Genomic DNA, 12,912 nt, shown 5'->3' with positions numbered 1-12,912 from the left:
TATATATATATATATATATATATATATAGTTTTTTTTTTAATCAAGTTTTCTGTGTTCTTCCTGTTTTTCCACAACTTTGATAGTTTACATGGGGAAATCTCTGAAAGCGGCTTGGATTAAATGAAATAAAAATAAATCCACTTTTTGTCAGAAACATTGTGCTGCAGCTTTAACACACACACTGAAACACAACAGACACTCTGCTGTAGTGGGACTGGTTTCTCTATAATGCTGTGGGATAACAATGAAAGCATGGCAACAGGATATATTTGGTTTTGAGGAGAGATGGAGAAAAGAGAGGAGAGGAGACGAGTCCACCGGCAGAACAGAGGGGATGAAAAGAGACAGCAGAAAGTAGAACAAAGCAGCGAGAGCAAGACTTACGGAGGCAGATGTTCTCCGTGAAAAACTCGGTGAACTTGTCACACTCATCTTTCTTGTTGCCACAGTTGCTGCAGTCGCAGTGGGGGGAGACGCTGATTTTGGGTGTGCGCAGGTAGTTTGGAGTCATGACCGTACCTGCAGCAGGTGGACACCATGATTCACGCATGTGCAGTGAGAAACGTCATTGCAAAGCAAGGCTGCACTGTCATCTGCTGAAGCATAATGTGCTGCTGAGTGTCAAACAAGAAATATTTGAAAGTCTTTACAAGTCCTCCTCATCATGTGTTAAATGATAAATGCCTAAAAACAAATTTAATCATGGGTACATTTATTTTTCTCCTCCTGGAACACAGAGAGCCTCTCTCTCTGTGTGAGGAAAAGCAAATAGCTTCAGTCAGTGATTTCTCACTCTCCCAATGGATTGTTCCCTTGAGCTGGCTGCTCGCCAACATGGCTCTTTTTTATTTTGCAATAGGCAGAATAAATTGGCGCTGTGTGGACAGTTAGTGTTTGACTGGACTGTTTGGTGACTTGTGAGGACCAAGAGGAGTGAGAGGACAGATTAGAATGGCTTGAACTTGTTTTTTTCATGTCAAAGTTTCAACTTACGGTGGTTAGAGACTTTGAGAAACGCTAATGAATTGGACAAGTTGTTTAAAAAAAGAAAAATCGGACTCATAAATAATCCGTCCAATTAATTATGAAGTGTAGAAGAAAGCTCACCAATCAGCCCCGAGTATGAGAGGAGGCAGTCAGCGTAGTTCTCCTTCAAACATCCTGACAGTGAGCGAGGATCCGGCATGCAGTTTACGAAGAAGTCAGCCAGTCGTGACCTAAAACACACACACACACATACACACACACATACACACACAGAAACAGAGCCAAGTTTATTTACTCAAATACATGAGATATTCACGTGGGCAGTGTGACTGTAAATGGGCAGCTAAATGTTTGGTCCGAGCGTGAGTTTAGCTCCATAAACCTCTCATGCAGGTTGAATTGAGAAAGATGGGAAGAAAAGTCTTCCACTACAGAATAAAAGTCCTGAGCTCTCATGTGCAAAGGGTGTGTACACACTAACATGGTGCACGCCCCTTTTTCATGCAAAACTTCAGATGTATCAAGAATGAAATGACTGTGTAAATGTTTGCAGCCCCACAGCAACTTCATGGCTGGTGTACGCATGTTTCTATGGTTATTGGTTAATTGGTGATACTTGGAGGTGATACTGGGAAACTGCTAATGATGTGAAAACTATCATTGTACACTCCGGACACACAAGACGAACAATGAATACATCCACATGTATGAAATTAGATGAGTGTTTGTAAAAACTGTACAAAGTGGTGCAGAAAATACATTTAACAACAACGGCTTTAGCTTTATTAGAGGATAAAGCAAATGGTGCAATACACAGAGATGTATCGAGACAGAGAAGATCTTCACAATGAAGTCTGGTCCATCAGCTCTTTTAGACTTCCCAAGGCAATCCTTTTAGAACTGTGCTTTGAGCGCGATACAGCGAGGAGCCGTGCACATACAGCTGCTGACCACACTGGGGTTCCTATAGCAACAAGGTCATTCCATAGGGAGCTGGCAGACCGATCAGGACTGAGCCAGTGGACCCTGAGCCAAGCCATTCCATCTGTGTGGGAGGGAATTATCTGCACTGTATGCCAACCAGGTACAGTATATCAAAGAGTTGAACAGGCCAACATTAAAGCTCAATTTGCAGCAACAGCCGGTTTTCCTGATGTAATCAGAGCTATCGACTGCACACACATTGCTATTAAAGCACCATAACAGGATTAATATGTTAACAGGAAACATTTTCATTCAATCAATGTGTAAATTATATGTGATGCGCAAAAGCAACTAACCAACATGGTGGCAAGGTGGCCTGGTTGAACACGATTCATTCATTCTATTGAACAGTACGGTTGGGAACAGAGTACTAGTTGGCACGGTGTAGGATGGGTGGCTTCTTGGTGACTAAATTCATTTAATTGTCTTAATATGTTTGCCCTTGTTTTCTTAATTTCTGCAGGTGCACTGCTCTGACCCCACAGCCTTTACAGCTTGGCACACATTGTCCCACTCACTCCTTGTGCTTGGTGCTAATGCCAGAGGAAAGTGTGGAAAACAGAATATTTTTAATAGCCTCTACCTCCCCTTAGAAGCAGCTTTAACTCACGTTCCATGAAGATGCTCTTTTTCCCGCATGTAGACATGCTTTTTGATAGTGCAGAGAGGAGATTCCTCAGGTGAGGGGCACATTTAAATGGAGCCTGTTACATTTAAATGGAGGCGTGTCGAGAGAGGAGTCAGGTATTCCCTCGTGTACTCAAACCCACGTTGATTGGGATGAACACAGGAAGAGTGCTTTGATTCATGCGTATGCTGTTTTCCTGATCTAAGCATGTGCCATGTTTCAATAGGAAATCCTTGCAAGTCTTTATACATGACACTCCTGGTGTTTTGGTTATTTATTCTTTTTTTTTTTTTTTTTTAAGATTTCCTTATAAGTGCTGCAACAAGTAAATAAAAGTTTATTTTCTCTGTAGAACAAGCTTGCCTGATCAGACAATCCAAACCTCTTCTCTGTCTCTGTGTCTCCTGCAAGTGTTCAGCTCTGATCTGTGTCTCACCAACAAGTAAAAGTTGGACAAGCTCCAAAATGACTCATGTCCAGATTATATTTTATATTATATATTATATTATATATATATATATATATATATATATATATGACAATCTCTCAATTAAAAACACTGAAATGACATGAAAGTAAACCAGACCTTCAGAATGATGTTGGTCTGAATGGTATTTCGTTAAAGAACATTATAATGTGTATTTTTACTATCGTCATGTATATAGTATATTGTGTACTTTTAGGAAGGTCATGTACACACTATACTGTGTACTTTTACTAAGGTCATGTACACACTATACTGTGTACTTTTACTAAGGTCATGTACACATTATACTGTGTGCTTTTACTAAGGTCAAGTACACACTATACTGTGTACTTTTACTAAGGTCATATACATGCAATACTGTGTATTTTTACTAAAATCATGTACAAATTATACTGTGAACTTTTATGAAGGTCATATACATACTATGCACGTTTTTAAGGTCATGTACATACTATGTATTTTTACTAAGGTCATGTATGCATTATCCTGTGCATTTGTACTAAAGTCATGTATACAGCACATTTACTTAGGTCATGTACACACTATACTGTGTACTTTAACTAAGGTCATGAACACACTATGCTGTGTACTTTTATCAAGATCATTTACATAGTAAACGGTGTGCATTTACTAATGTCAAGTACACTATACTGTATACTTTTACTAAGGTCATTTACATGGTAAACTGTGAACTTTTATGAAGGTCATCTACACACTACACTGTGTACTTTTACTATATACATACAAAGTACTATACTGCATACTTTTATTAAGGTCATGTACATTCTATACTACAAAGTATATACTACTACTGTATACAGCACATTTACTTAGGTCATGTACACAGGATACTGTTTAATTTAACTAAGGTCATGGACACACTACACTGTGTACTTTTAACAAGGTCATTTACATAGTATACTTTTACTAAGGTCATGTACACAGTAAGATATGTACTTTTACAAAGCTCATTTACATAGTAAACTGTGTACTTTTACTAAGGTCACGTACACAGTAAGCCGTGTACTTTTACTAAGGTCATGTATACATTATACTGTGTACTTTTACTAAGTTCACGTACACATTATATTGTGTGCTTTTACTAAGGTCATCTATACACTATACTGTCTATTTTAATTAAGGTCATGTACACAGTATACTGTGTACTTTTACGAAGATCATGTGCACATTAAACTCCATATTAAGGTAATGTATACAGAAAATTGAGTACTTTTATTAAGGTCTTGTACACAGTAAACTGTACCTTTTCTTAGGTCATGTACACAGTATACTGTGTACTTTTACTAAAGTCATAGTCTCCAGGTGTAGAAAAAAGTCTAAATAGTTTTTTTCTGTTGCTGCGAGTGCCTCTCTTGCAACATCTGATGAGGAAGAAGAGGATGAGGAGGTATTTGTATATAAAGTGCAATAAACTTATTAATTAACTTTTTTTAAATTATTTGCCTTTATTGTAAACAGTGCAGACATCCCAAAACTTTGTGGAACAACCAAATTTTGTCATGAGGTTGTCTGCTGAACAACCAGAAACATTTCCTTATGTGTTTGTTCCCCTGTGCAGCGAAGGTACAAACTAATGTCAAGTTTTGTTGAATTATCAGATCAGAAGTTATGGTCCGGACCAGCAAAAACCTTGTTTTCAATTTGACCTTCATTTGTGACCTTGACCTCGGAGCTGGGGTTATGAAAATTATACAAGACACTCCATCTAGTGATGATGCGAGGGGGTGTCAAGTTTCATTACGTTGTCTTGATCGATCAGAAGTTATGGCTTGGCCAAGAGAAACTTGACTGAACATTAATGGATTTGGTACCTGGATGATTGAGCATGAACTTTGTTTACAGCCTTACAAACAGAGACATACATATCCCTAAATCTAACCCTTAACCCAAAAATGGTGTTCCAGCATATTAGATTGGCACTTTGGTCCCCAAAAAGACTTCCACTTGATACTGTTTCTATACTGAATCTTGACCTGCCATTGTGTGTCTGTTCCGCCTTCCTGTCCTCTCAAACCCAGCCAAAGCAGATGACCTCTTGTTCTACTAAAAGTTTATTCCTGATGAGGTAGTTTTTCCTTTCCACTGTCGCCTTCATGCTTGCTCAAGATGACAGTTTTGTGATGGAGTTAAATTCAGTGCAGTCTGCTCCTCAGATACATTGTGTTAACTATATATATATATACATATATACAGTATGTATATATATATATATATATACACACAGTATATGAATGTTTCTGTTCAGTGCCATGAGATGACATCTGTTGTGACTTGGAGCTATAAACTGAATTGAATTGAATTTAAATACAAGTTACAAAACCGAGGTACACACACATTTCTACTGTTGCATTTTTTTCTTCTTACAATGAGGAGCTGTTTTAGCCTAGATGTATTTATTATGAAGCCTCACAGATATAATTTTTCTGCAGATGGTGCTGCACACAAACCAGGCATTCCCTGATCATCAGACTTATAGGCTCATAGTTTTAAACACTCAACATATTTTGAGCTCCCAGACAATCTGCAGAGGAGCATGGAGCTCAACTCTGGGTTTAGACATGAGCACAGCACAGCCTGCTTTAGGTCTTAAAGCCCAATGACTGAGCTACTATTGATGTTAGCTTTATATATGAAAATCTAGCTAAGTGATAGCAATGATTGTCTTTGCTAAATTGCATTAGCTGTGTGGCCATCTTGAATCAGGTACAGTTTATCCAATGATTTATTTCTTAGACTTTTCTTGAAAACGGTCATCTGCGCCATGAAATATCCTGAAGCATACTCAATAATCCATGTAGAAAAATCTAACAAAGTTAAGTCAGGTCCTCTAGAGGGATTCAAGAAAAAAAAAAAAAAAAAAAAAAATATATATATATATATATATATTACTTTTTTTTATTAAATAAAAAATTAAAAACTTGAAATGTTTTGTCTTTTATCCAAAAGACTTTGTCAGTCTGAGGAGCTACAATAAACACAGTCTTATAAATAGCACCTTCTCATAGTGGATCAACCAGTTTGTTGTTGACATCCAGAACTAGCTGTTCACGTGATAAAGGAGGACCATTAGCCTAATGACCGAGCGTTAGTACCCTGATGGTCGCTTGCTATTCACAGAGGGCTGAGTGATACAGTAGTCCCTCGTTTATTGCGGGGGATCTGTACCCAGAAGCCCCGCAATAATTGAAAAACCACAAAGTAGGAATAGTAGTACAAGTAGTAAGTAGTAGTTTATATATATATATATATATATATATATATATATATATATATATATATATATATATATATATACACATACATATATATAAAGGTGTTTTAAACCCTTCCCACACTCTTGCAATATTCTAAACGTTTCTAAACTCTAAACGCTCTAAAAGAGCACAGAATGTCATGATTTCAGCTCCCTGCCTCCTGCTGCACTCTCGGCCACGCCCACTTCTCCGCTCTGCATGGAGATCAGCTGAAGGAGGAAGCTTCTCCCACAGTTGTGGGCAGCACACAGGTGCAAAAAAAAAATAAAAATAAATACATGCTGATCATGCAGCTCATCCATCAATCAGTCATTGTGTGTCATATCCAATCTTACTTTGAAAAACCGCGATAAAGCGAGTCCGCAAAAATCGAATCATGAAATAGCGAGGGACTACTGTATTAGCAGTAACAGCATTGTAAGAGGGGGACAGTTGAACACTGAGGCCTCCACCCCTGTTTAATGATGGACGGTTTCTCTTCACAACTATGGCCTCCTTTACTCCTCTCTCAAACCATCGTTCCTCTCTGTCCAGGATGTGAACATCTTCATCCCTGAAAGAGTGACCGCTGGCCTGGAGATGAGTGTAGACCGCAGAGTCCTGGCCTGATGTTGTTGATCTTCTGTGCTGGGCCATCCTTTTGGCCAGTGGCTGTTTAGTTTCCCCGATGTAAGACTGATCACAGCCCTCCTGATACTGAACAGCATACACAACATTACTCTGTTTCTGCCGGGGGACTGGATCTTTGGGATGAACCAGTTTTTGCCGTAATGTATTTTGGGGTTTAAAAGCCACTGGGACGTTATGTTTAGAAAATAAACGTCTCAGTTTCTCTGAAACTCCTGCAACATTCTTAATAACCACTGGTCCAAGTCTGGGTTCCTCCTTTTCACCTGATGTTTATGCTGTTGTTATTATTCCTATTTAACACAAGGTCATCAGATCTGATTTAGTATTTCATTGTTTCTGACTGAGTTTATGCTTTTTGTTATTATTTCCTTGACTTTTGACACAACGTGATCTGATTTAGTATTTCATTGTTTCTAATTATGTTTTCGGTTTCATATTTTTATTCCATGTGCTGTAAATATATCTTGCTACTTTTTATTTGATGTTGTGATATTTTTGTTAAGCACTTTGGTAACAGTTTCTGTTTTAAATGTGCTCTATAAATAAATCTGACTTGACTTGACTGATGGCTGACTGAAGTCCTGTTTGGGTTTCTTCTCTGCTTTCAGGAAGGTCCAGTTAGGATATCCACATTGCTCTAGACCTGTTTTGTGTGGGATTTCTCCTTCTGCCTGGCTCCGGAGTTAGTGAGAACACTGTCTGCTCTGTGATACAGAGTCCTGATGACTCCTAACGTGCTCCAGAGGGTGATGGAAGTTAACTTTGTTAGGTTCATGACAGTACTCTAACAGACAGACTAACACTTGACAGGCAAACAACATGATCACCTGCCAGTCTGGGCATCGGGCAATGGTCACTGCACACAAGAAAACATTTTGTATGTTGCTTGTGCAAATGTGTTTTTTCTATAACTTTCAGAGAAAAGTGAGTTTTACTTGTGTACAGGAACAAATATGTTTACATATTCTACACACACTCCTTGCATGATCTGTCTAATCACACCAATCTGCTGCAGAGCAGAGCCGTGTGTAGGAAGAGAGTTACAACAGCTCGTATACCAAACCTGACATATGTTGAGGGAGTTTGTGGAAATGCATGGCTTTAATCCGTCTGTGCTTACTGACAAATGGACTGGGAGGAAGCTGCAATGCAGTGAGACCTGTTGTTCAGCCCTGAGCATATGTCTGATGGAGCGAGAGCACCGGGGACAGAAAAAAAGTATGAGGGAAGAGCATAAACTTGTATGGATTTAGTGTTGTCATGCTGCCTAGTGTCTAAAAGAAAGCAAAGGTGAGGCAAGAGGGGGAGGAAACCTGAAGCCGAATGATTCCATTTATTCCAAGAGAGCCACAAAACAACCTCACAAAGCCCCCGAACACTGCCCCAACACAAACTCCACAGTGTTGGACGTCCATCAGTGAATTATATTTGTTGGATATATAACCGTTTAAAAACTGGATGAAATTATGTGTGATCCTGAGAGTCCAAGAATGAAAGCAGTTTCTGCTGTCCTTGCTGACTGATACCTAATGTTAATGTTACAATGATTACATCACATGCAGCACTGATTGCAGCACTGACGGGAGCTCCACTTTGATTCACTCTTTTTTATTCTTGTTGTTTTGTTTTATTTTTTTGCACCTGCACTGAGTTTTCTGTGTCGCTGCCTTGCCATCCTGCCATCTTGGTTCTGTCCTTCCAGCCTCGGGCTCAGGCCGAGTTTTGCATGGCGGCTGTCTCCATCTGCCTGCACGGACTGAACTCTACAGACCTGTTTGATTCCACAGGAACTTTGGATGTGTTCCATCTGCCAGAACCGGTTCTGGACGGCAGTCTGAGCGAGCAGCTGTTGTGGTCATTATTACCATCAAGCTGCTAACTAGACCTGGTAACACTACTAACAAGATCTTCCACCTGCCCGCATGGACCAAACTCTATGGACCCGTTCAGTTCCACGGGGAAACCTTGGATGTTATCAGTCTGCCAAACCCAGTTCTGGGGGCAGTCTGGGAGGCAGCTACTGTGGTCCTTCTTATCATCTTCCTGCTAACAAGACCTGCTAACAAGACCTGCTAACAAGACCTGCTAACACTGCTATAAAGACTACGCCACTTAACTGAACCACACCGCTAACAGTACCATGGTGCCAACGAGACCATGTTGCTAAGAGAAACCTCATTGCTAACAGTATCATGCTGCTAACTGGACCATGTTGCTAAGATAACCTCAGTGTCCTCAGAACCACTCTGCCAATAGGACCATGCTGCTGTAGATTTATTTCTTTTTCACTTTTGGCTCCTTGTTTCTGTATTTTTGTTACGTTTTGAATAAATCCTAGTTTAGTTTATGTTATTGCTCGTATTAAGCGTGTGAACTACAACCGAATTGAACCTATGAGAATCGTGCTGCTGGTGTTCGGTGTATTGTTTTGCACTATTAGTGACTGGCATATATCTTAGATCTTTTAGCGTACCATTTGGCGTTTGTTTACTGTACATCTTAGTTTATATCTTAGATCCTTATTTACTGTTTATTTTTACACTTCATATTTTTGCTATTGTTTGATGTAACTGGGACCCTGTGTACACAGTTCCGTTCTGTTTGTATCCCATGCAATGTGAATGACGGTAAATAACCTTGAATCCTTGAATGCTGCTGTAGATGTTGTATTTCTTTTCACTTTTGGTGTATTGTTTTGTACTTTTGTTGCATGCTTTGGTATTTCTTATGTGTTTGTTTTTGTTTTTTTGGCGAGTTAAGATGGTTCTTCCATTGAGTTGTTGACCTTGTGTTGACCTGAATATGACAATAAACCTAAACCTAAAACCTTAAGAAGCTTATGTGAGTCAGTGAAGAGTTCGACTGCAGAGACTTTCTTAACTCATGGAGATGAAGATGATGGAATGGTTTTCGCGGATTTTGGTTTTGACTGGGGAGTTTCAGGTGATGGACAATTTATAGTCAAAAGTCAAACTTAGTTCTACTCATTACAGTCATTAAGGCTGTAAGAAAGTAATCATAAAATAAGAAAAAATCTGCCCAACTTTTTTTAATGTGTCTTTAACAAGATGTTAGAAAAAAATTGTGACCGGCTGCCAACTACAGTACGTATGTGTGTTTGTTTTCCTTAAGAAAAAGCTCTGATGCCCTGCTGGGTCTCCTTAAATTTATTCCAGACAAATCTCTTTAAAAATATTTATTTTATTATTATTATTATTATTATTAATTATTTATTTATTTATTTATTTAAACCAGCCAAAAAGGTGCACAAGCAAGTGTATCTCTTGTGCCAGTGCCAAGCCCGGGTAAATTGTGAGGATTTTGTCATGAAGGGCATTTGACATAAAACACTTTTACCAAAACTAAGATCATCAGGACAAAACCATACCACATCAGTTAAGGCCCGGGTTAACAACCACCACCGGTGCTGTTGACAAACAGGGTGCCGGCAAAAATTGAGCATGGACTTTGTTGTTTTCAACCAGTTTGACAAGATTGTCAACAAGGAAGAGGGCTGGCAATGGAGGGTAGGGCATACCAAAGAGACCATCTTATCACAAGTAGAACTGGTTTGTTCCACTTTGGAGTAAGCTGTTGGGGGAAGAATCAGTTTAGTTGTGTTTCCTTGACTGATGAAGCCTTCCAGACCGAAGGCGAAACATTTCAGCACAAAAAAAAGAAACTGTCAGGATGACCTGACTGAAAAATGTTGGATGTACCTGTTACCTTTTGGTAACAGTACAATGAAGAGTGTAGACATCCATCCATTATCTTTTACCGGCTTCTTCCTTTTTCGGGTCACGGGGTTCACTGGTGCCCATGTCCAGCAGTCACTGTGCGAGAGGCGGGGGCAGGTCTCCAGTACATCACAGAGACACGTAGAGACAAACGAGACAAACAACCATTCACTCTCTCACTCACACCTAGGGACAATTTAGAGTTACCAATCAGCCTAACATGCATGTTTTTGGTCTGTGGGAGGAAACCGGAGCACCCAGAGAAAACCCACGCAGCACGGAGAGAACATGCAAACTCCACCCAGAAAGGCTCCCAGCTTGGATTTGAACCAGCAACCTTCTTGTTGAAAGGCAACAGTTCTACCAACTGTGCCACCGTGATGCTGAGACAATTTTGAAGAAAAAAAAAAATAGGTTCAAGGTTCTTTATTGTCATTCACATCACATGTGTTGCATGAGGTGGAACAAAATTGTAAATAAATAAATTTGTGAAATAAATAAAGTAGCTGAACTACTTTGTATTTTGAGGGACTGTTTCAGAAAACAAAGATGAAGGGATAAAATTTAGGAAAAAATAAGGAAAAGGGTAAACAGTAAGTTTACAAAATACATATTACATACTGTTGCCTCAACATTAAAAGCGCTTAAAATGATTTCACGCCGTGTCTGACCTGCAGATGTAGTTGGTCTTGCAGGAGGCCTGTAGCTCCAGACAGTTGGGTTTCTGTTTTTCATCATATGAACAGACAGGAACGATGGTTTGACGCCTGCGTTCAGAGCACGCTGTCTGGTCGCTGATGGGACATGAGCAGAACAGCATGCCGTAGCTGTGCTTTGGATGAACCTGTACAGCAAAACAATTACAGCATCATTATCTACAATAGAAGATTAAACATTTATTATCATCAATTATATGCTTTTATAATATTTTTTTTACAGATACCAATACATGCATACAGTAACAGTGAACGGGGAATACAAGTAAAGCTTAATGTTTTTGGTGCCAGATATTAAATTGGTTGGGAGTTAAACTGTACAGGAGATTAAAGGCAGTTATTTTTATTTTTTTGTTTTTTCCTTATCTGAGGCATCAAATGAGTGATGGATCCTGGTGAGTGGAGGGAGCAATAATATCCACCACCAGGAGCAATGAAAGACCCAGGGGGTGGCCAGTGGTGGCAATGGCTACCATAGATTAATATTTGGCCACCCCAGTCATTTGAGGAAACTATGCTTTTAAGAAATATAAAACTAGAAAGCATAGTTTCTTCAAATGATAGAGGTGATTGATTTACAGATACTGTATATATGGCTGAAGTCATCTTGGATTTTGACATGGCATCCCAGTTTTTAAAGGGAACCTTTCTTACATCAACATGCAGCCACACACAAAAATAGAAGTCAGTACGTCACTTATTTTAATGTAATCATGCTCACAGCAGCAGGATGGAGGGCATTTCTAATTCCTGCTTATTGCACTGCGACGAGGGGAAAACAAAGAAGATAAAATTGAACGCAAAGCTTAAACTGTAGAATGATTTCTTATCATTTTTCATTAGATAAGGAGGCCACAGTCACTGAAAGTAACAAGTACATATGCAAACAACAAATAAAAGTTGATCAGCTTTTAAAGTAGACAAGAATATACAAAGACCACAGTGCATCGCAAAGTATGTAGTTTGAGCATGTGCATTAATATATGTTAAAAGAATCCATAATAAGATGCTTTGTTACTGATGTTAATTATTATTTTGTGTAAGGATATCCCAAAAAGTTTTAATAAACAAAGCAACTGAACTTCTGTTCTGCAGCTGAAGACAATTTGATTCACAACAAGGGAGCGTTCTCACAACTGGAGTGTGAGCTTTAAACTGCATGAGGAGCTTCATTAGGCAGCTAAATTCTAGAGCAAATTAAATTCACGCCCCTCCAACAGGAAAGTCATCAGGTCTTTGTTTGCCTGGCGAACAGAGAGATGTTTAGATCACCTGCATGAAGGTGGGTCAGAGAAAAATTGATTGAGTATAAAGCTTTAGGTTCCATTCTAAGTTTAAGAAAGCTGAAATATGAAAAATAAGTGAGGTACCGACTTCCTTTTTGGTGTGTGGCTGCATCCATATATATATATATATATATATATATATATATATATATATATATATATATATATATATACAATAACT

The 12,912-nt window shown here is 38.9% G+C and overlaps 1 protein-coding gene across 1 annotated transcript in view; it reads right to left on the bottom strand.

Moving 5' to 3' along the window:
* The window catches only part of LOC119413542 (GDNF family receptor alpha-1), a 251,133-nt gene that overhangs the window by 65,292 nt on the left and 172,929 nt on the right, over nt 1-12,912 (bottom strand). Inside the window, exons 6-8 of the mRNA XM_037680600.1 lie at nt 11,401-11,573; nt 1,109-1,218; nt 386-520 (exon numbers count right to left, since the gene is read on the bottom strand). Coding sequence (XP_037536528.1) covers nt 386-520; nt 1,109-1,218; nt 11,401-11,573 — 418 coding nt within the window. The remainder of the gene's footprint in view (nt 1-385; nt 521-1,108; nt 1,219-11,400; nt 11,574-12,912) is intronic.

The sequence above is a fragment of the Nematolebias whitei genome, chromosome 1 (genome assembly GCF_014905685.2).
Source record: "Nematolebias whitei isolate Nwh7 chromosome 1, NemWhi1, whole genome shotgun sequence".
Taxonomy (NCBI): Eukaryota; Metazoa; Chordata; class Actinopteri; order Cyprinodontiformes; family Rivulidae; genus Nematolebias; species Nematolebias whitei.
Note: the sequence above shows the minus strand (reverse complement) of the source record. Positions and strands in the feature narration are given on the sequence as shown.